Source organism: Protopterus annectens, chromosome 2.part0, assembly GCF_019279795.1.
Source record: "Protopterus annectens isolate FY-2018-M chromosome 2.part0, PAN1.0, whole genome shotgun sequence".
In the NCBI taxonomy this organism is placed as follows: Eukaryota; Metazoa; Chordata; order Ceratodontiformes; family Protopteridae; genus Protopterus; species Protopterus annectens.
The window spans coordinates 1831717373-1831742557 of record NC_056728.1 but is presented as its reverse complement, the minus strand read 5'-3'; the positions used below and the strand labels follow the sequence as shown (position 1 = coordinate 1831742557).

The window sequence follows — 25185 nt, the reverse complement described above, 5'->3', positions numbered from 1 at the left end:
TTTCAGTTGGACAAACCAGAACATGTGCAGGAACATTCAAAGAGAAGGGAATCTTCCCTTACGAGGTATCAGATAGGGTCGACGAAACGGAAGAGCGACAGCCCCATGAGACAGGGCAAGAATGCTCGCAAACAGTAAGAGGAGTTTTAAATCTCTCTTCCTTCACTTTAACTGACTTCCATATATCCCTTTTGTCTAAGGGTTTGAATTTTATACCAGTTGGAAAGTTGGATTTGGTCAATGTTATCACTGACCTTAAAATGTTTGTGAGAACTCTTAATTTGAAACTGTTATTTAATAATAACGCTGATTCTAGCCATTCTTGTAAAAAGCGAAGCACTTTTATTCCTTTAAATGTACCCATTACTGTTGCCTTTCATGATGTTTGTATAGTTGATTTTAGGGCACATTTTAATACCTGTGCTTTTAGAATTGAATTATAATTTGAGTTATGAAGAGCATTTGGCTTTGGAATGTTTGAAACATAATGAAGATATTATTATCAAGCAGGCAGACAAGGGTGGCATTATTGTCGTTATGGATAGGATTTGCTATAATTCTTCGTAGAGAAATTACTTTTGGACCCCTTGGCTTTCAAAAAGATTAGTTTAATTGATGTTAAGAAGCATATTACTGGGGTTAATTTGTGTATTTATGATTTACAGCTTAGTAATAGTATTGATTTAGAATTATTTCACTTTTTTCTGTACCTTGCCCTGTTATGGGCTCTGGAGGTAAAATCTGGGTTGAGGCAGGCCTAATACACATCATCTAGTATGTCTAAGACAGGAGGTATAGCCAGAGGCCTGTGCTGAGGGAGCAAGAGGAAATCCCTAAGCCTTTTCTTGGAGTCTGAGTACTTGGCCTTCCCAGTGGAAGTGTTCCTCAAGGTATGTAAGGTTTCCCAAAAGAGTAATCTCAGGGAGACAGAGGGAATGGACTCCTCTGCATCAGAATCTTCAAAAGGGGAGTATGAATGTTCCTGATCTTCAGAATGTTCTGAAATAATGGAGGCCTGGTCCGAGGAAGGGGATTCTTCCTCCACTTTGGGCCTTTTGTCCGGGGGGGGGGGGGGTTGAGAACCCCTGATAAGAGTAATCAAATCCTCAGCCATTTTGAGCATCTGCTTTTTAGGCATGGGGCCTTCAGAGGGACCCTGTGGAGCTTGTCTTTTAGTATGCATGGCTGCTTTAGACTTAGTGAAAGCCTTGATGGAAAAAGAAGAAGAAGGCCTGAAGACACCTTGAGAGGTGGCAGGCCTATCTAAACTCCGAGTTTCCCCGCCATGAGTGGCTTCGGTATCTGTAGTCGGGGTGTGGGCCGAAGAGCCTGCGACCTCGGGCACAGAAGACACCGCCAATGAAGTGTCATCGGTAGTCAGGGGCTGTGTAGGCGCCTAGCTGAGAACCGGAGCACCTGTAGTCGGCTTTAGCGTGGTGTCGGTAGAAGTCGCGGACCTCCTATGTCAGTCCTTATCTTTGCGTCTTTTACTCAAAACTGGAGTCAGAGCATCCGACGACATAATGTAATTAAACTTTTTGCCAAAATAGTGTTGGGCGAACTCCGCCCGACGCTTAATAGTGCGTCTGTTGAATGTAGCACAAAAACGACAGGCCGAGACGTCGTGGTCTGGGCCTAAGCAAGGAATGCAGAGGGAATGAAAATCCTTATGAGGTATTTGCTTCCCACATGAAATGCAATTATTAACTTTGTCTGACATCGGTCTGAGGCAAGAAAAGTTTCCCCAAATGGGTACTTAGCTTTCAAGAAGACTTCGGTTGAAAAATATTCGTAATCTCAGGAGCTGGCCGACCGGCACTTGCGAACTGCTTCTGCTTCGGGCACCGCGCGGCAAGAAAGACTGAAGAAAATGGTGTCGGCTGGTTCTTTTACACCCCTGTCGCACTGACGTCAGGGAAGAAGTGACTACATCCGACGCCGGACCTAGAGTTTGGAATTCGGCCGACCGAGGACCCGCCTGACGGCAGGAAAACCCATCTGTTATGACTGCAGCTGTATGCACGATGAACATCTAGTACAGAAAAGAGTAAAATCCCAAGAAGGGAAGACATCCCTGATCAGTATCAGCAAGAATCTACGATCCCTCATAAAATCATCCAAGGCTAGCTTCAAAAGAAAAATTGCCAAGGACTCCAAAGATAACCACAAGGCATTCTTTAGCTATGTCAAGAATCCAAGCGGCGATGCGCAGATCTGCTCAGAGTTTGTGCAGAATGGCAAAAAGTACACTGAACCGACAGATATCGCCAACATCCTGGCAGACAGGTTCAGTGCAAACTTCACCCACGTCTCACCCCCAAAAGGGCCCATAACCATACCAGAAGAATGTAGAGCCCCTGAAATCACAGACACTCAGGTTAAAACAGCCCTCTCCAAAGCCAAAAACACAGCATCAATGGGACCAAATGGTGTCCCAGGCTGTTTCCTACACGAGCTCAAAGACGAACTAATCCCTCACCTAAATCCACTGTTCAAACTCAGCCTCTCCACAGGCTATTTACCCTTAATGTGGCGCACAGCAACGGTTATTTTGCTCCACAAAAGTGGAGCCACAACAGACCCCAGGAACTATCGCCCTATAAGCCTGACTAGCTTGGTCTGCAAGGCTATGGAGTGCATCATCATGGAACTCATTAACAGAGACATTGGAAACCTCCAAACACTGGACCCTACCCAGTACAGCTTTGCTAAGGGCAGATCATGCCTCCTAAACCTGGTGGACTTATTTGAGACAGTTACCAAGGATGTAGACGAGGGAAAGGTGGTACACACAGCCTACCTAGACCTCGCAAAGGCCTTTGACACCATTCCCCATTCTGGTATTATAGACAAGCTCACCAGCCTGAACATAAACCCCTACGTCACAAAATGGGTTGCCAACTGGCTCACGGACAGAACCCACGTGGTGAGAGTTGCAGGTGCTAGGTCAGACTCTAAACTGGTTACAAGTGGCATTCCCCAGGGCTCAGTCCTAGGAACCCTCCTGTTCGGCATATACTTCTCAGAGGTACAGGCAAGCACAGGAGGACTATGGCTGACCAAGTTCGCAGACGACTGCAAACTAGGGGCTATAATTGACTCTCCAGCTGACACAGACATCCTCCAAAAGGGTTTCACTGAGACGGATACCTGGTGTCAAAATCATGGCCTCAATCTAAATGTCAAAGAGTGCATAGTCACCCCCGTTGGAAAAAACAAAGAACCTACAAACTACCACATAGGTGGTAGTACCCTAAATACGGAAGACGTAATAAGGGATCTGGGGACCCAAGTACATAGTAATCTCTCCTTTGATAATCACATTGCCAAAGTGGTTAGAAAATCCTTCTATGTGGCCCACCTAATCACAAAAGAGTTTGCATCCAGATCAAGAGAGGTCTATGAGACCCTCTACTCATCACTCATCAGACCCATCAGAGTACAACGCCCCATTTGGGATGTACCTTACAAGACACCTGCAACAGCTGGAAAAAACACAGAAGTACCTCACCAAGAGGATCACTGGCCTTAAACAGATGCCCTATGGAGCTCGACTGAGGAAACTACAGCTGTACATGGTTGCATACTGCCTTCTCAGAAGTGATCTTTGCCTGACATACAAGGTCATGTCCAGCCCAGAATTGATGGACATGCTCCACCTAAAGAAAACCATATCCCCTCAAGCCACACGCTCTAGGGATCTAAACCTCACCACAACAATAAATAGGACATGCTGGAGGGATAGATTCCTGTCCCAGAGACTTCCCATGCTTTGGAACAAGATTCCAATCTACATTAGGCAGAGCTCCTCACTAACACTCTTCAAGAGAAACCTTGATGAGTGGATGGGAAACAGAAAGTTTACCCCGGGGATCACTTCAGTGGCTCTGTGGCTCTGCCGGACAGAGGCACAGGGAACTAAGGGGGCGGCGAAAGCAGACACATTCTGGCTTATAAATGCCTTTGGGCAGATAGCCTAGTACCTACCTATGAACAGTCAAAGTAATAACAGGATGGGCAAGAAGTCTCTTGTCCAGCTATAATGAAATAAAACTAGGCATTAGACTGGTTGCGAAGAGCACCTGACAGCATGTCCATACAGCAACTGCAGAAGGTAGGTGATATGGTTTCAATAAACTCATAAGGTATAAACAATCACCAATAATTAGAAGCAGACAGGTTTTAGTGTCTGAGAGGTACTGACAGAATTAGAAGCAGAGAGGTTTTAGTGTCTGACAGGTACTGACGGCGGTGTTGGTAGCAACTTCCTGAATTTCAATAGTCACACTCAAAGTCTTGTAGATGGAAACATTTAAGGCATGGAGTAAATAGAAAAGCATATAAATAAAGAATTTGTATGTATACATACACAAATTATATTATACATATATATATATATATATATATATATATATATATATATATATATATATATATATATATATATATATATACACACACACACACACATACACACACGCTACATATAGACAACACAGCACTCTGCATATGGAGAAAGATGAAATAAACTAAAGAGTATGTCAAAAAACTTAAGAGGCTGGTACCACTAGGACCTCCCAGCCTACAAAAAAGTTACTTATCCATCAAATGAGAGAGAAAGAAGTTGAGTGGTTTTGGAAAACTTAATACGTCATGTTATAGATCCTAGACAAGCCTAAGTAGGAATCTCTGCCTGCAAGTTAATAAGGAAGGGTCACAGGCAATATACAAAGCTGTACCCCAGTCTCAGATGATAGATTATGAATAAGAAGTGGTACAACTAGGATCCAACACTACCTATGGAATAGATCCATACTAGTCTAAATAGAAGAAGGATGAGAATGAGGAATTCTGAACAATAAAACCTCTTATGTATCAAAAAATAAATCCAACAGTCCACAGACCAGCAAAAACATTTCATTACTGACATTTACACTTTCCTGAAGTGAGCACTTTTTCCTCTCAACACTGAGGCTTCATTAGACATCCCATGTGCTTAGCCAATGGCAGTCACTGCTTGAATGAATCAAAAAAAAGTTTTTAAGGCTTTGTTTTGAAAACTTCTTCAAAATTAACAAGCTCACAGAGATATGGATAAATACAAGTATTTAATCTAACCTGTTGTACATGCTCATGACAGTCAAGTTCATGCTGTATATCACAACCCCTGGCATCTAAAAGTACCACTTAATAATTGATACTCTGTTTACGTACAGTATTTTTTCTTGATATTCTAAGGTGTGCTCATAAATCCTTTTATTAAGGATTTCCACATAAGCCTGAACAAGAAGTACAGCACCGTAAACTACAATCTTGGAAACAAATATCCTGATGACGCACAGCATTTTTTAAATAATGTCAAGTTAAAAAAGATAGCACATTTGCTATAAATCAGCAATATCTGCATTTATTACATGCACATTCATCTCTCAGGCTATCTGTATAGTCAACATGAGAGTTGAACCTGTTTCAAATAAAGGATTTAAGCTGTTTTTTTCTCTTACCACAAATAAAAGGGGCATTGTCAACAATCTGGCCAATATGCCCATTTCCTTACAAGAGTTTCAAGTTATTTTTGATATCTTTAACTGTACTGCATCTACACTGTATGTTCAAGCAAAAGACTGTAAAGTCACTTCCGATTTAACCAAGTGGTTCAATACTCACATTATCTATTAAGCATAAAATGAAAGATGTATTTCATATTTACCAAATTCCCTAATTCTACACGGCAACATACGTATTGCACATATCAGAAAACCACACCAGTCCATTTCCCAATATTTTTATAGTTTTTCAAGTTTAAAAGATTATTTCCAGTTGATATTCAAAGGGCTGTGATAAATGCTTAAAAGTTGCATACTTAAAATGACTCATTTTCATACAGTTTTATGAACAGGCTATCTCTTGCATAACTTTCTGATGCAGGTTCTGAGTTTCTTTCAATATTTTTTCAGTAGTATCACTTCAGGTTTTAAGGCGTTTTCAGTATTGTGGTGGTTGTTATGTCATGTTATGATTCTTAAGTTCTGTAGTCTTTTTATGCTTTTAGTTAGTTTAAAATAGTAGAATCCTGTCCATTTTTCTACTGGTGCCAGTTTCAAATTAACTTATTGCAATGTTTTCTTTTCATTCATTCATTTTGATGTTTTCATTCTTGATAATTTCACAAATACGAGATGGATTCTGTACTGTTCTCGAAAGACTGGATTTATTTACTGGAGTTCATTCTGGCCTGGCCTGCCCCAACCCTGCTGATTATCGATCATTCCCTTCTGGCTGCCCAGTGAGCCCACTTACTCTTTAAGAACCACATAGTCCACACATTATGCAGTATGACAGCTGGATGAGTCAAAAGTGGGAGCCATCATCAACACTGCAGACAACTGCATTTTTTGTACAAAACCCTACAATCTCCTTTGTGCATGTCAGAAGTATTCAACTAGTCAGATGTACAATGGGCTGATGCTATATACATCTGTGCCTCTGCATAACATAATCAAAAACTCTAACTCATCGCATCTCTAAACTTCTTTGCTCAAGAATCGGGTTCACAACCAAAAACAATCAGGACGGGGAATGTCAGGTATTCTTTGAACATTACTACAATTTATTAAAACATTAATAAAACAACATGTATTCCATCAATATGCATTTTCAAACATTAAGTATGAAACTCAGTTGTCTGGCATTGCTGTCTGACTAATCCTCAGTGATTTATCAGAAAAAAAACTTTTATGAGAGAATGGGCAAAAATATGAAGCTAAACCTCAGGGAAAGTTGAGAAGCAAGCCACCCCTTATTGCAGACAACACACCTGTGCAATCCCCAGTCCCTACCAGAAAGATTCAGCCACAGAGTGTGTGCCCTGGCATACACTCCCTCCACTTTCAAAAAAACAAGAGCAGGCTAAGTCCCATCACTTTTTCTCCTCCACACCATCTCCAACAGCACCCATGCTGTTTAGATCTATCTGCTTGGATGTTAGCAAGGGCTTTATCCTTCTGTACCACTGGAACTGGATGGAAAACCCAGGGGGGGGGGGGGTATTGTGAATATGTGGCATATGGAATTTTTCTTTTTTATTACAATGAGGTGAATTAGTGCAGTTTGTCTTGTTTGTGCAGTTTTCTTGAGCGGTTGTTTAAGACAGCTCCACTTCAAGACACTGACTCAAAACTTGCTGAATGTGATCTAATCTTGTTGATCCGAAAGGATCTGGAAATAAATCACTGAACCTAATCATCAACACACACACACATGCAGTATTTTCTGCATGAGACAAGTCCCCAACCACCCCCCCATATGGGAGGCAAACATCAATCACCAGGATGCACAATCACCAGGATGCACAATTAAATAGCATGCCATACTAGGTTTCAGAGATGCAGCTGCAGTGGTCACACAACCAAGAGGAACACCCTTCAACGGTGAGAACAGGTGCAGAAAGTGTGATCTCACAACCAGTGCACTTAACAGGAAACACAGCTGGGAAAGGATACCATCAGGCAAAAAATCAGTGTTGACAAGTCAACCTCATACTAGTCAGCTCACGAACAGCTTCCACTTAAGGTCAGCAGAGATGTTTTAGAGCAGTTTGTGACTCCGTTTTGAATGTGCGGAGTGAAGTTTATTGTTAAATTTCTTAGTGTACAGCATAAATACGGTTTGGTTTAGGCAATTTTTAGTTGAAACGATGACATGGGCTGAATACAGAAACTGCTGGAGATGCAAGAAGAGTGATAAAAACAATATGTGCATTTAAGATGAAAAGTTTTCATTCCATTGAAAAGATATGCACACACCCACAAATACATGTACACACACACACACACACACACACACACACACACACACACACACACACACACACACACCACCGCAATTAAAACTGTGTTAAGCAACTCAGAAATTAGTTTTTTTCCAGCCATAATCTTAAAGACAAAACTCACAGACTTCACTAAATGTCATTACTTTTCCAGACAGCTTCTTCTCCTGCTCACTTAAGTCACATGAAAGTCACGCAACAGGCCTCTGAAGTCACTGACTTAAGCAGGCATATAAATATTTTGATTAGTAGCTACTTTACCTGCTGCATTGCTGATATCCAGGTGTACTACATCCTTTTGGTCCACAAAAAGCATTCGGAAATATTCACTGCAGGCTGCTAACACTGCCTTGTGAGCTTTGAAATCGATACCATCCACGACAAAGGTGCAATCACACAGTAAACCCAGCTGTCGCTGCTGATTTAATTGATCCAATACCTGCCTGCTATGCTGTGGAAAATCCATGGCTGTAAAAAAGTGAAGACATCAGTTCTCATTAAACATTAAGTCATCAGCAAGATTATGTAAGGCAGGTAAGTGCTGGTGTCTATCACTAAAGAATTATCATTTCTACACTCATACAGCATTCCATAGTAACTAAAGATTCTTGGAAAACAGAGTAGCAAATAGAGTGACAAATCTGCATTGTAGTCTCACACACACACACACACACACACACACACACACACACACACACACACACACACACACACACACAATCAAATTCAGACTTACCACTTTCTATGGACTACAGATGCACTGTAATTTGTGATTCTTGTAAATGACCCCTGATGCTAACAGACACTCATCATCATGTACCAGAAAGAAATCTGAATACATTCCTGTTCTATAAATGAATGCTATCACATTGTTCAAAGGTTGGTACTAGGCTATTGGCCCCAGGGCTTATACAAGCCTAGCCATAATAATTCCCTGGATATTTCTTCCCACAATATTTACTTCCCTGGACCCCTGTCTAGCAGGGCGATTGACGTGATCCCCGGGGTGACTTTCCTATCTCCTATCCAATCGTCAAGGTTCCTTTTGAAGAGCGCCAAGGAGGCTCTCTGCTTCACATGTATGGTCAGTCTATTCCAGAGTATGGGGAGTCTCTAGGTCAGGAACCTATTCCTCCAGCATGTTTTGTTCATTGTGATGACAAGGCTTAGATCCGTGGAGCGTGTGGCTCTGAGGGATTGGGATTTCTTTAACTGAAGTATGTTCAACAGCTCAGGGTTTGACATGGCCTTGTATGTTAAGCAGAGATAACCTCTGAGTAGACGATATGCCACAGAGTATAGCTGGAGTTTTTTTAGACTGTCAGTATAGGGCATCCACTTTAGGCCTGTGATTCTTTTAGTGAGGTATTTCTGCGGCCTTTCCAGCTGTTGCAGATGTCTTGTGAGGTACATATCAAATGGGGCATTGTACTCTATAATGGGTCTAATGAGGGATGAGTACAGTGGGACAATGACCTCCTTTTTTCTGGATAAAAAGCCCTTAGCTATGAGGTGTGCCACATAGAAGGATTTCCTGACTATTGTGGCAATGTGGTTACTATATGCTATTATTGCACATTTTCTGCTAAGGGGTTGAATCTTTTCCTGCAAATTACTATTGTTGCAATATAAAGATATGTTTATTTAATTTGTTTGCCATTTGGCTTGTGTTATGCCTGAAATGGCTCTTTAGACCAATGCACTCATCTAGTTAACAAATGTAAAATAAAAAGATATCGGTAATGCACAGATTCATAATTTAATTCATTTAGTTATGTTGGCAAAATACATCTGTCAGGTCTATTGCTAGTTTGCAGGAGAAAGTCATGTGGACTAAATTTTTCAGGGCTATATGTGGGAAACTCCACCAAGTTTCAAAAAGGGAAGTATTTGTATAGTGGTAAAGAATGGAAGAGAATGCTGATAACTGTATTCCAGCTTATATTCAAGTCATGAAACATTGTGGTAATAAATATGTCTGACTTTGTTCCTTAAAATGAGAGTAGCAATTGCATTACACACAAATAACTGGGATTCAAGCATGGAAAAGTTAGAGAAGGAAACAGAAGTGCTTTACTGGTGCCCAAACAGATTAAATAAAGGTGATTTAGCTTGTTTGGTTTAAACAAACAGACTGGCAAAATATGGATGCTTCTAACCATGTTAAAATCAGGTATCACAATGGAAGAGAAGAGAGAAGTAAGACAACAGGTACTGAGTAATGGAATGGCATACTTTTGACAAGCACAGAGGCTGAACAGCGACCAGTAGGAAAACATTGCAAAGAGGTGGCCTTTCTGAGCAGAGTACAAGGAGAAACACAGCAACAATGTTTACTTTGTTTGCTTACTTTTCTAGGATCTGATTTTAGAAGATAAGCAATATGGAATTTGTATTGACTAAGGATAATATGGCAATGATACAAGCAGTAAAAATGTTTTAGTCCCTTTAGTTTCATACACAGGTCAGGTATATTTTTATCAACCAGAGGAAAATTCGTAGATAGTAATAAAGAAGTGTAGGATTTTATCTGGGAGGGAAGAGGGCAAGAGTTAAGTGGGATAGGATGATCCTTCAAACAGAACAAGGTGGTTTATGATTACCTGATTTGAAGGGAAACTTTAGAGATACACAGTTAAGGCTCTTCTACATAACACAAGTAGAAATCTACAATTCAAAGTGGAAAGGGATGATGATTACGCAGGGAGGAAATTCAAGAAATAAGGAAAGAGTGGGATTTTGGATGCAGAGCCTTAAAGAGAATAACAGTCATAGAGAATATATGTTCATAGGTGTGTACTAGGCTAATGGCCCTGGGGCCTTTACAAGCCTAGCCATATGATTACCCTGGCATCATGCCACCTGACCTTAGTTCCCAGTGCTTCTGTCGAGTAGAGCCACTGGAGTTTTCCCCAGGGTGAATTTTCCGTTTCCCATCCACTCATCAAGATCTCTCTTGAAGAGGGTCAGCGAGGTGCTCTGCTTGACATATATGGGAAGTCTGTTCCATAGCATGGGCAGTCTCTATGTTATGAACCTGTCCCTCCAGCATGTTCTGTTAATTGCAGTAATGAGATTGAGGTCTCTGGAGTGTGTGGTGTGGAGGGATTGGGATTTTTTTAGATGTAGCATTTCTAACAGAGCTGGGTCAGACATGACTTTGTAAGTCAAGCAGAGATCGCCTCTAAGTAGGCGATATGAAACAGAGAATAGTTGGAGTTTTTTTTTAGTCTGTCCATATAGTACAAGTGTTAAGGCCTAGGATCCTCTTTGTGAGGTACTTTTTCAGCCTCTTCAGTTGTTGCAGGTGTCTAGTGAGGTACATGCCAAATGGGACACTGTACTCAATGACTGGCCTAATGAGGGAAGAGTAGAGGAAGACAATGACATTTTTCTTCCTGGATGCAAAACCCTTAGTAATGAGAAGTGCCACATAGAAGGACTTTCTGACCACAGTGGCAATGTGGTAATCAAAAGAGAAGTTGATGTCAACCTGTGTTCCCAGATCTCTTATAACACCTTCTGTGTTCAGTGGACTACCATCAATGTAGTAATTCATGGGAACCAGGTTTTTCCCAAAGGGAATGATGACACATTTTTTGGCATTGAGCTTAAGGCCATGGTTCTAACACCAGTCATTTGTCTCAGTGAGGCAATTCTGTAGGATGTCAACATCACTTGGGGAGTTAATAGCTCCCAACTTGCAATCATCTGCGAACTTTGTCAGCCAGAGTCCCTTCGTGTTGACCTGGACTTCAGAGAATTAGATACCAAACAGAAGAGGACCCAGGACCGAACCCTGTGGGACTCCACTCGTGACCAGTCAGCAGTCTGACTTGGAGTCTGCATCGTTCACACTGTGGTTTCTATCTGTGAGCCAGTTTGCAACCCACCTAGTGATATAGGGGTTGATGCCAAGCTTACTGAGTTTTTCTACGATTTCTGAGTGGGGAATAGTATCAAAAGCCATGGCCAGATCAAGGTAGGCGGTATGAACCACCTTGCCTTTATCCACAGCTCTGGTGACTGACTCAAAGAAGTCGACCAAGTTGAGCAGGCATGATCTACCCTTCACAAAACCAAACTGTGTGGGATCCAGAGTTTGGAGATTCCTTATATCCTTGTTTATTATGTCCATGATGATGCATTCCATAGCTTTGCATATCATACTCGTCAGGCTAATGGGGCGATAGTTCCCCGGGTCTGTAGTTAATCCTCCTTTGTGGAGAGGGATGACTGTAGCAGAGCACCATTCAGTAGGGACAAAGCCTGAGATGAGGCTGTGATTGAACAGGGCATACAGGTGAGGTGCCAGTTCACTCTGTAGTTCATGTAGAACACAACCAGGGATATTGTCAGGTGCCATAGAAGCTGTATTCTTGGCCTATGACAGTGCTGTTTTAACTTGTGCAGCAGTAACACTGGGTGCCTGGCAATCTACTGGTATTGCGATTGGTCCTTTGGGGGGGTAAAGTTGACACAATCTGTCACAGCCAGTATACTGCAATATCTGTTGGCTCAGTATAGGAGGTACCATTATGCAGTAGCTAAGAGCAAATCTGGGTATTGCCGTGGAGATTCTTTACATAACTATAGAAGGCCTTGTGGTTGCCTTTACTGTCTGTTGCAATTCTGTTTTCATAGCTAGCTTTAGAGGATTTGATGAGGGATCTTAACTTTTTGTTGAGGCTGATAAGGGAGTTTTTCCAGTCATGGGACTTCACCTTATTCTCAATCAGTTTCCTCCTTCTGTTGTAGAGTTTGTTTATGGCAGGGGACTACCAGATTGGCTTCCTTTTTTTTTTAATGAGAGCGTCTTGGTTCTATTGGGTATGGCAAGATCCATGCATTTGTGTACGTCTTCGTACAGTGCATTGGTATATGATTCTGTGGTCACAACTATTCTCCATTTACATGGATGCCATGAAGTTAGCCATCTCTGTTTTTAGGAGCCCAATGTTAGCTTTGGAGAAGTTTTTCATGGTGGTTACCTTTGTGGGGGTGGGGGAGATGTGGATTTCCAAGGTGATTAGTTCGTGGTCGTATCTAACCAGGGAGGAGCTGACTATTGGTGTAGAGCAATGGTCGCCCATGTTAGTAATGACCAGGTCAAGGATGTTGCTACCTCTAGTGGGGATAAGAGAGAGCTGGTCCAGGGCATTGGAATTAATGAACTCCAGGAAACAGTGGGCAAGTGTATTGGTACACGAGTAGTTTACCCAGTTAATGGAGGGGTAATTGAAGTTGCCTAGTAAGAATGTTAGATTGGACCCTAATATTCTCCAGGGTGCTTAGGAACGTGGAGTGAGAGTCTTGGGACATGGTTGGGGACCTATAGCAGGCTACGACCTGAATCGCTCTTACCCAATGTTACCTGCACCTGAAGTATCCCTGATGCATTATGTTGGGCTACCAGTCTGGAGGTGTGTGCATCCTTTATGAATATGGAAACACCACCGCCTTTGGAGCTTCGGTCCAAGTTCTGGGGCTGAAAGGTGTGGAATGAGTTATAGCCTGATAGTGCAGGGGTGCTTTCTGTTGTATTGAACCAGGTCTCTGTTACAGAACAAATGTCGATGTTCTCCATTTTAAGGAGTGCTTCGAGCGAGTGCATTTTGAGATTTAGACTTCTAGCATTGAGCAGCATGACCCTCAGATTTCATTTGTTTGTAGCTGTTACGGTGGTAATTTGGTCTTTGGAACACCGCCTAAAAAAGGCACTATAGGGGTGGCAAGAGCCTTGGCCAGTATCCGGAAGCCCAGAGGTGATAGATGCAGGCCATCTCTGGCAAAGCATCAAGATCTGTCAATCATGTCATACTGGAACCCTTAGAATGACATCAGAAACACAGCCAATTGCTGAAATCAATCCTTTTCTGCTTGTACTGTGGTATCATTCTGGATGATGATAGGATGCTGCTCAGGGCTAGGGTCACACCCACCTGGGCTACATAATCCGAGAGCTCCCCATGTCTCTTTCCATGTAGTCCAGGGAGGTACGTCTCAAGTCATTCACACCCCGATGTACAATGACAGAGTCATATTTGTACCTGTTGAGGGACCGGAGTGCGTGCGTTATATATGGATCCTGGCACCTGACAGGCAGATGACTTGTTACTTTCTCCTTATTCAAACCTAGTAAGTGGGACATCAGTGTGCCTCACTATCAAGTCACCTATGACTAGTGTGTTGGGCATGCTTTTTTGCCTTAGGGGGCTTTGGCTGAGTGGCACACTGTTTAGGAGAGTTACGTGTCTCGTGATTAGTGTTGTGTTGTGGTGGTCAAGTGTGTTTCTGCCTTGGAGGTCTCTGCTGCTTGGGTAGATTTTTATTGACAGCCTCCACGAAGGTGGGTGTGTGGTTTGTGTTTTTATGTGAAGGCAGTGCTGATGTGTGTTCTGGAGGGCTGCAAGTTCAATGTGGTGTGGTGCAAGTGTTGACCTTCTCATCCTGACCAGCTATTCCGGTCTTGGCTGGAGAGTGCACAGCTTCCAATTTGGATATACAAGTGCATCTCTCACAGGTCTGAATGTTGGAAGGTAAGAGGAGAGGGCTGTCTGTGTACATGAGGCAACTGCTACATTGCCTCAGGATGCCCAAGTTCACCAGGTTAATAGGAGAAAGCACAGGGAATTGACCTTTAGACATGCCTGGAGGGTTGGGCATTGATAATAAGTACTGGATGTTTCCTTGTAGAACGTTTGGTGCTGGTAGCACTTGTGTGCTACAATCATTGCTACAAGAAGTCTTGCAAAGTGCTAGACTAACAAGCTAGTATAAAGTACAGAAGAGGAGAGAAAGTACAGTTGTGTACACTTACCATAATGTAGATGTTAGAGTGTATTCACTGTTGCAGTCATTACATTTGGGTTATCTGCTTGCAGGTAAGCCCTCAGTCAGCCAGATTAACAAAGTCTTGGGTCCTGCATCGGTTGCTGTCCCTTCTTCCATGACGTCAGGTCAGAGGTATAAAACATGCAGCCAACGCCATTACATCAGTTTTTCTAGCCCCAGATGTCAGGTGCCCCCCTAATGGGAAGCAATTAAATATAAGTACAAAGATATACATCCAACAAAAAAGCAAATACCTCTACTTTCCTTTACTATGCTTAAAAGCCTTTTTGGTGTATGAGCCAAAAGAAGTTAGGGGGCTGGAGGGAGGATAACCAGGACTGAAACAGTGAATACACTCAAACATCTACATTTATGCTAAGTGTACACAACTGTACTATGTTCTTTGTGTTTCACTGTTGCAGTCATTATATTTGGGTAGATTCCCAAAGCTATGGTTGGGAGGAGGAATTTAAATAGCATTAGGGCCAGCAATAAGGCCCTGCAAGACTGCAGTGGCAAAGCCAGCTCTGGATTTAGAGAAAATTGGCAAATGATAATGCTTTGTGAAAGTATGTACAGAACTCCAGGTAGTAGCTTCTAGGATGTCCCTGGTAGGGACGCCTCTGAGAAAGGCTGTAGAGGTAGATGCAGCCCTGGTGGAGTGAGGTCTGATCCCCTGGGGGATAGGTTTTCCATGGTGCTTATAGCAAAAATGAATGCAATGGCTTATCCATGTAGAAATGGTTTGCTTTGAAATAGCCTTCCCCTCTACCCCTGCGGCAAATGCCACCAGCAGTTGTTCAGATTTCCTTTGAGGTTTAGTCCTGTCCGAATAGAATCTAAGTTGTCTGTGCAAATCTAAGGAATGCAGTATCCGTTCCCGTTTATTCTGTGGATTGGGAAAGAAGGTTGGCAAATTAATGGACTGATTAAGAGCCACACTGGATACCACCTTGGGCATGAAGGATGGATTGGTTCTGAGGGACCCCCTGTCTGCATGAATGATGACGAAAGGTTCCACTGCCATAAGGGCCTGTAGTTCAGATACCCTTCTAGCTGAAGTGATTGCTAAAAGGAAAGCTGTTTTCCAAGAAATAAATCTGAAGTCTGCAGTAGCAGCTGGCTCGAAAGGAGGTAGAGTGAGTTTCTCCAAGACAAAGTCAAGGTCCCAGGCTGGGATTGGAGCAATCCTGGGTGGTCTCAAATTTTTGTCCCCTCTGAGGAACTGCTTGAGCAGTGGATGAGAGAAGAGGGGAGGTTCTGTGTTATGAGTTGAAATGGCTGAGGCATGGATTTTAATGGAGGAAAAAGACAGGCCCTTGTGAAGCATCTCAGTTAAGTATTGTAAAATCTGAGGTAAATTGGGTGCTGCTGTGCTCATCCCTTGAGATTGGTTCCAGGCACAGAATCTTTTCCATTTTTCAGCACAGAATCTTTTCCATTTTTCAGCATAAGATTTTCTAGTACTAGGCCTCCTTGCCTCTAAAATGATATCCATCACAGGTCTGCTGAGGGATGGTGAAGGAGAGATTAAGTATTTAGCCAGGCTGCAAGGTTGAGTGTTAGAAGCTGAGGGTGCAGAATCTGGCTCTCCTGCTGAGACAGCAGAGAAGGAGTCTGAGGCAGGTGCCATGGGGATAACCATGACACACTGCGCAGGAGGGGGTACCAGTGTTGGCGCGACCAGTCTGGAGCAATCAAAATCATCCTTGGTTTGTCCTGTTTGATTTTTAGTAGTACTTTGGAGAGCAGAGGCAGAGTGGGGAAGGCATAGACTGATAGGTTCTTCCAGCTGAAGGACAGAGCATCCACTTTCCAGGCTTGTTTGTGGGGAGTCCTTGTGCAAAATTTGTCCAAATGGTAGTTCTGGGGAGAGGCAAACAGGTCTATATCTGGGATCCCCCACTTGCTTGTCAACATGTTGAAAGTCCTTGGTTCCAGCTTCCACTCGTGTGGATCCATGAGGTTTCTGCCTAGTCCGTCGGTTCCAGCTTCCACTCGTGTGGATCCATGAGGTTTCTGCTTAGTCCGTCTGCCAGTGTATTTAATTTTCCTGGCAGGAACTGAGCTTGTAGGTGCACTTGATAGCTCAAGGCTGTGTTCCACAATGCCTTGGCTAGTCTGCAGAGGGGGTAAGAATGTGTACCCCCCCCCCTGCTTGTTTATGTACCACATAATAGTGGTGTTGTCTGTCTTTACCATTAGTTGTCCTGGAAGAATGTGGTCCTTGAAGGCTGTCAGAGCATTCTGTACAGCTAACATTTCTTTTTGATTGATATGCAGGTGCATTTGACTTGGGTTCCATTTGCCCTGAATGCACTTCCCTGCCAGGTGAGCCCCCCATGCATAGTCTGATGCTTCTGTTGTTAGGGTTTGGGCAGCAGGGGGTGGTGTGAAAGGTAGTCCCTTGTTTTGGTGGCAGGCCTCTGCCCACCAAAGGAACTCTAGGCGTAGGCAAGGTATGATAGGTATCATTGTTTCTAGGTCCTGAGAATGTTGACACCATAGGCTTTTTAGATACCACTGTAGTTTCCTCATATGCAGTCTTGCATACGGAATTAGAAGAATGCAAGAGGCCATGAACCCCAAGGCTTGCAGTATTTGTCTTGCAGATAGCAGGGATTTTGTGGCCACTTGTTTGAAGTAGGTTGTCAAATGAATTTGTTTCTCTGGCGTGAGGTAAGCCATCTGGGATGTTGTATTCAAGCTTGCTCCCAGGAATATAATTTGTTGACAGGGTACCAGGTGCGATTTCTTTTCGTTATGGTGTACCCCAGACAAATTAGTACCCTTGGTACAAAGGACAGATGATTCAAAAGTATGTCCTGGCTTTCTGCCCGAATTAGACAATAATCCAGGTATGGGTATATTTGAATATTTCTTTGCCTGCAAAATGCAATAACTGGAGCTAGCCACTTTGTGAATACCCTGGGCGCAGTAGATAAGTCAAAGGGCAGTGCAGAGAACTGATAGTGCGTGTAGCCTGCTTTGAAGCGTAGGTATCTTCTGCAAGATTCCCTGATTGGGATGTGCAGGAATGCTTCTTTTAAATCTAATGTTGCCAACCAGGCATCTTTGCCTAGCATACGAAGTAATTGGTGAAGAGTCGGCATCTTGAATTATGGAATCTCCAAAAAGGTGTTTAAAGTAGACAGGTCTAGGATAGGACGCCATGTATTATCTTTTCTGGGTACCAGGAAAAGTCTCGAGTAGAAACCTTGTCCCTTTTCCTCTTCTGGTACCAGTTGAACAGCCCTCATGCTTAAGAGAGAAAGTACTTGTTTTGGGGCCTCTGCCCACTGATTTGGGGTAGGTCCAGCCACTCACTTCGTGTTGGCAACATGTGGAAGTGAAATCTGTATCCCTGAAGCACTATATTAAAAACCCATTTGTCCTGGGTAATGAGTTCCCAATTCTTTGCATGAAGAGCAATCTTTCCCCCCCCAAAGGGGCAGTCAGTTGATAAGTGCTTGGAAATTTTAAAAGGAAGTCATTGAGACAGTTTACCATAGGGGGAGTCTAGTCATTCCCAGATTTGGAAGTGGAGGCCCTCCCCCTGCTTAGTTCTGTGTGTCCCCTGGGACTGAAACCTGGGGTTTTTGTTGTGTCTAGGTTTGGCTTGAGAAGACCTGGAAGGGGCTGGAAAGGACCAATTCTTAGAGGGTCAGTGCCTACTAAATATAGGAGGCTGAACTTGTAAAAAAATCTTTAACAGTTTGCATAGATTTTAGCTTCATCTTCCAACTTTTTAAGAACTTCCTCAGCCTTGTTGTCAAACAGGCAGTCCTGATTTAAAGGAGCATCCAACAATTTAGCTTTAACATGATTAAGCAAAGATTGCTCCTTAAGCCAAGCATGCCTTCTGAGCTCAGATACAGTAACAGCAGCCCTGCAAGAGGCCTCTAACGAATCAAAACCACATTGTAAAGTATGTTTTCCAACTTGTTCAGCAGAATGCATTAAATCCTGTAATTCTTTATTTTCCACACAGTCAGGAATCAACATAATCTTCTGTTTAAGCAGTCCAATAACATGTTGCTGATACTTTAAGATATGAAACTGGCAGTTTAAAGTCCTAATGGCCAAGGTTGCAGAAGTGTAAACCTTCTTACCCCATCTATCCAGGGCCCTGGAATCTCTATCAGAAGGGGTAGGATTTTCAGCAGTAGAAGCCTTAATGCCCTTGGGCCCCTGTGAAATATTCTCTGGATCTGCAATAGAATTTTTAAAAATGAACTTGTGGGACTCAGGGACCCTGTAGTATCTGTCAGGTTTTCTGGGAGCAGGAGGCAGGGAATCAGGGGCCAAACTAGATTCCAAAAAAGCATCAACAACAATGTCTAGTACAGGAGGAATAGCTAAAGGCCTATGCTGAGGTAGGAGAAGGAAATCCCCAAGCCTCTTTTTTTGAATCAGAAAAATCCTGGCTTTCCCAGTGGAAATGCTCCCTTAGAGTATATGTAAGGTTTCCCCAAAAGAAAAATCCTCAGGAGGGGATGCAGAGGGAATGGAGTCCTCTGCATCAGAATCTTCATAAGTAGATAAGGGCAAATCCAGATCATCAGAAGAATCAGAAAAAACAGAATCCTGATAAGAAGATTCATAATCAACTTCAGTCCTAGGCCTCTTAGAAGGGGGAGGGGGGTTGGCTACTCCTGATTAGAGTTATTAGATGATGACTCAACCACTACAGCTTGAGCAAGAAAAAGGACAGGGAACTCATGGGGGTGGCAATGTAACTTCCTCATATGGAGCCTGGCGAGAGGGAGCATAGGAATGGTGGAGGCCATAAACCCCAGAACCCTGAAACACTCCCTGGCTATGACCAAGGACAGAGGAAAAAGGCTGTTACGGAAAAAACCCCTGGGGGCAAGGAAAGATGCCAGCATGGGAACAGTCTGAAGCCTGCAAGAGAGGAAAATAAGATCCTGGGAAGGTGTCAGGACTTGCTTTCTTGAGGTTTATGGAAACCCCAGACTGTGTAAAAGACTAATAGTAAACTGGAGATCCTGTAGCAGACTACCAAGAGAAGGAGTCTGAACGAGAAGAACGTCTAGGTGGGAAAAAAATCTATATAACCCGAAGCCTGCAAAAAGCAATGGCAGAAGCGAGGCCTTATCTCTATCCATCAGGTCAATATCCTCCCTCCCATCCTTCAAAACCATTCTGAAAGACTTCCTAGCCAAAAGATGTCTCTTTTCTTGCTCAACACCAGGATTAACTATCTCCCTAAAAGTGTTAATAAGCTAAAATACAGTGCTCTCATAAGAATGTTAACAACTAATGTGCTGGCAAACACATTGCTTGTGGGCAGAGAAGGTAACAATCAAAAAGTAAAGCTAAAAATCTTACGGTTACCTATAAGGGCCATGGAAGCCAGTCACATTTCAGATTAGATGCATCATTGCAGAACCCTTCTCTTTTGCAGAGTTCTAGTTACCACACTAAAAGTGCTCATCTGCCTAACTGCACTGAATAAAAGACTGCTCAGGAATGAATTGTCTCCAAGATTTTCTTTTCTTCTTGAACCAAACCTAACCTGCTAGAAAATTCTCTAGCAAGTAGCTTTGCTCCCTAGCAGCTAGACAAGAAAAATACCTTTGCTTCACCACGGAAGGTAACGTGGCACTAGTAACTGGAACTGCAAAAAAGAAAAGGGTTCAGCAGTGACACTTCTAATCCAAGATGTGACTGGCTCCCAAGGCCCTTATACAGGTAACCACAGGATTTTTAACATATCCCAAAAAGTGGACAAAAATATTCATACTTACATCTCTCTTTACCATCCCTTCTTCATTCACTTTCTCATTTCTATCAATTTCTCTCCCTTGGCTTTCTCTCTAAATTATCATAAGCCTGCTTTATTCTACTTCATATTGCAGTTCCCATTTGTACTATACTAGCTTACCTTTAATTTCTCTATAAACGTACTAAAATTTCTTTAGCTATTAAATCATTGTCACATAACTTGTACCTATTCTTCCAATGTTTTCATAGTATGTCTAATTTGGTATAATTATTTTAACCCGCGGTGGTGGTGCTGCGGTAGCATTGTCGCCTCACAGTAAGCCGCTGTCCAGTTCGATTCTCAGCTAGAGCGTCTTCTGCGTGGAGACATGCGTGAATGGGCGTACCTTCGTTGAAGGTTGTGCGTCAGGCCTGGCAAGCCGGTACGTAAAAATCAACTGCCATTCATTAGCGGACTGGAGTTCCACTGTGGCGACCCCTAACCGGGAAAAGCCGAAAGACACAAACAAATTTATACTGCATTTGCTTTTTGGATTAATGACTGTAAACTTGCTATTTTTCATGTTTTGTAAGAGTTTGGAGCTTTTCTCCCTAGGTCTTCACTGAAAATGGGCTCCTACACAGTTGAACTTTCCCGGTAATCAAATGTTAAATAAATAAATAAAATAAATCTGGTGAAGACCCATGGGGCAGTAGAAAGGCCCAAGTGCAAAGTAGAGAACTGAAAATGTGTGGTAAAGTAACTCTCTCGCCCCCTGCAACCTGAGTGAATGGAGGAGTAAATGTAAATACACAGTGTGTGGCCCCTGAGGCCCTCAGTAAAAGGGGTCAAAACAAGACAGAAATTAATCACATCAATGAGTAACTACAATCTGGGGTATTGTGGCTAGGCTACTAATGGTCATCTGAATCAAAAGCCTAATATCGACCTATGAACCTATAGTAACGGTAGCTCTAAAAGTAAGTAGAAAGAGTGTGGGAAGATTGGACACACTAAACTAAACTGTTAAGGATTTGTGTGTGAAATGTGGAAACCACAAATCTTCTTTTTCTTTCGGCTTTTCCTGGTTAGGGGTCGCCACAGTGGATCACCTGTCCGCTCAGGATTGGCATTGGAGTTTTATAGTGTCGAATTGCCAGCCCAGCACCCAACCTTCCACAGAAGGCACACACTCACACCTAGGGCCAATTTAGAGTGTCCAATCCAGCTACAGCACGTCTTTAGGATGTGGGAGGAAACCGGAGCACCCGAAGGAAACCCACACGACCACAGGTAGGACATGCAGACTCCGCACAGAAGGCACCTCAGCCGAGGATCGAACCGGAGAGCCTCTTGCTGTGAGGCGGCAACGCTAACCACTGCACCACCGCAGCCACCCGTGAAAACCACAAATATTGCTTTGATTATGCTGTGGAGCAACAGGAAGAAGTGTCAACAAATGGTGGAAAAATAAGTAATTCTAAACAATCAGCAATAAGGAGCAAGTAGAACTGACACAGAACAGACTGATAAGTACTACATTACTGGTGTCTATTCACCCAGAAAGGTGGAGACTGTGTGTGCGCAACAATATTAATTTAAAATGTTGGACATCCTACTGAATTGAAAAACACATTTGAAATTTTGAGAATGTAAGGTGTAAAAGAGTAAATAAAACACGAAAAGGTTGGAAGCACTGGGTCTCAGCACTGCAGTCAGTCTACTGGACAGTTTGTATTTTTGGGCATTAGCTCATATTTCTGGCACCTCTGTTTTTGCATTCATGCTAGTTTGGCTTCTGACATCCCAGTATTTCTGGTGCTGTTTGGATGCTGTGAGCATTTGGATCATGGTCCAAGTTTGTCTTGACATACTGCTCAGAACTTTGATGTTTAACTGGGACATCTGACTACCATTTCAGCACTACTGATTTCAGGATATTATATTTCACTGCAATGCCTGCTTATTGTCGCACCATTTTTATTTTAAAGGTTATCTCTGAATATTTTTCTAAGAGTTCCTACACACAACTTTCTATCTTACATTTTATATTGTTTTCATATTGTTTTACTATGCTTCTGGCGTCTCTTGATGTTGAAGTGCTTAGGAAATAAGCTCTATAATAAAACTGAAATTATACAATGACTGGTCATTAATATTCCAAAATGAGCACGCTGATTGGTTAGCCCAATTCATCATGCCTGTTGTAAATCTGAGCACATGCCAGTGGAAAAAGTTCTGGTTGCCCAGACTTTTTTCTGTTAGTATATGCTGTGACTTTTATTTATTTATTTTTTTTTAAACAAAAATAAATAAAATCCGGACTCCAGACATACCAGAGAGACAGCATGGAGAAAATACTAGGAAAATCAGGTACATTATTCAAAACTAAAGACATGTAACTGATTTTCCTTGAATTTCCTCCATTCTCTCTCTCCTGCCTCTAAACTGTCAAAAATGTTTTTTTTTTATTATTATTAAAAAAGGAGCAACGGAGACCTTCTTTTCTCCGTTGCTTCGTTTGCACAGCATTGAAGTACTGTGTAAGTGGGGAAACACAAGTCCATTACGCAGTACATCAAACAAAGCCCCAGAATACCAGAAAAACGCAGAAGGGCAGCATGGAAGCATTATTTAAGAAAAGTAAGTATTTTTTTCTTAAATAATGTCATTGTATAACAGCAATAACTGACAATGTCAGTGTGGTATATTGAAGACTTACCCACAGTTAGCTTTAAATTAATCACTCGGGCTTCGATTTCGTGATTAAACCACACCAACCATGGGTAAATCTTCAACATACCACACCAACGTCGTCGGTTATTGCTTAATTGAAGAACTGCAATGACCAACAGGATCTTCTTTATCTAATCAAAACTAAAAAGCTCTAAACACATTCTCTCATTCATGTCAGCGTGAAACACATTAAACTGAAGTACTCAAACAATTACAGCATATGCACTCCAGTGACAGTTTTCCAGCCCAAAACACACACCTCAAAACAGACACAAAAAAAAAAAAAAATACTAAAGCATCTTTCCCTTCACATGCAGAGTTTCATCACTCACCTCCTTACTAATATAATCTTCGTTTACGCTCTAAATCAGTGAAAGTGGTGATTCAAAGAGAAACTAAAGTTTTGCTCCTTTTCCAAGATTCTGTGATCCCAGAATTCATTGATCCTAGACATTTTGAGTGTGCACACATCACTACAACATGAAATGTACAAACAGGCAAACACAATCTCAGGCTATTACACTTGGGGAAAAATGCATGCAGGTTTTGGGTAAAATAAGGCAAAAAAAGTGTTAAATTGTGCTCAACGTAAGTACTTGGCTTACACAATATCATGTAATAACACAGAAACCCTGTTAACTACTCATTGAGCCATTTTTTGGATCACTCAGTGGAGTGGTGATCCAGAATGGTGAAATGAGGATCACTTTGCTCCCCAGTCGACGAGCTTTCTGTAGAAAGTTCGGAATAAGAGGTACTGGTGAGTAAGCATACAGAAGACCAGGAGGCCATGAAATGGAGCATGTCTGGGGGACTCCACCGGCAGAGGGTTCAGAGTGCAAAACTAGCTGCACTTCGCATTGGAAGGAGATGTGATGTGAAGAGATTGCAGCAAGGCTGACCCCACTCACTGAAGATCTGTTCCACTACCGACAGATTCAGATACCACTCGTAAGGCATCAGAATGGTCCGGCTTAACCTGTCCGCTAGGATATTGGACCTTCCCAGAATGTGCGATGCGATGAGAAAGCGACCGGCGGAGACAGCCCATTCCCACACTCTCGTGGCCTCGCGACAAAGGGGGTAAGATCTGGTTGCTCCCAGTTTGTTGATATACCAGACCACTGACATGTTGTCTGACTGAATAGCAATCGTTCCCAGAGGAAGAAAGGCATGAAGGACCTGCAACACTAGAAGGACCGCCCTCATCTCTAGGACATTTATGTGCAAGCTGGTCTCTATGGGGGACCACAGGCCTTGGACTGTCCTGCCCGAACAATGCCCCACCCCACCCGAGTTGGGAGGCATCCGTGGTCACTGTGGCTTGGGCTGGAACAAAGAGTCGTCCCTCCAAAATGTCTGGAGAGCACATCTACCATATGAGGGACGACCGACAGACTCGACTGAGTTGAATTGGATATGCCAATGGCAGTTCCAACTGGGAGCATTGTACAACTAGAGTACACTGTAGAATTCTCATGTGTAACCAGGCACACAGGAGAAGAGTTATGGTCGCCGCCATCGAGCCTAAGGCCCTCAACACCGATTCCGCCGTTCAGAGATGAGAGTGGTAGATCAGGGAGACATGCATCCTCAGGTATTGAGCTCTCTCCGAGGACAGGAAGATTTTGCACTGAAGAGTATCTATCCTGGCACCAATGTAGTCTATCACCTGTACAGGATCTAGGAGAGATTTGGATGAGTTGATTGTGATCCCCAAACGCAAGGCAAGAGTCAGGAAATAATCCCTGGTTTGGGAGAGTAGACGCCTGGTGGGAGCAGTGAGGAGCCAATCGTCCAGGTACGGACAGACTTGAATCCCCTGAAGCCTCAGGTGAGCTGCTATCACTCTGGTAAACACCCTGGGGGCTGTGGTGAGACCAAAGGGTAGGGCTCGAAATGGGTAATGATCGACTCCTAGCCAGAAGTGGAGGAACCTCCTGGAGCTTCTGTGCATTTTTATGTGATAGTAAGCATCCTGGATGTCTAACTAGCACATCCAGTCACTTTCTTGCAGGTATGGCATGATAGACTGTAATGCAACCTTCTGAAACTTCTC

The 25185-nt window shown here is 42.9% G+C and overlaps 1 protein-coding gene across 1 annotated transcript in view; it reads right to left on the bottom strand.

Annotated features, from left to right (window-relative positions):
- The window catches only part of ZBTB17 (zinc finger and BTB domain containing 17), a gene marked incomplete in the record, with an annotated part of 1293515 nt that overhangs the window by 1211951 nt on the left and 56379 nt on the right, over positions 1-25185 (bottom strand). Inside the window, 1 exon segment of the mRNA XM_044060452.1 lies at positions 8090-8296. Coding sequence (XP_043916387.1) covers positions 8090-8296 — 207 coding nt within the window.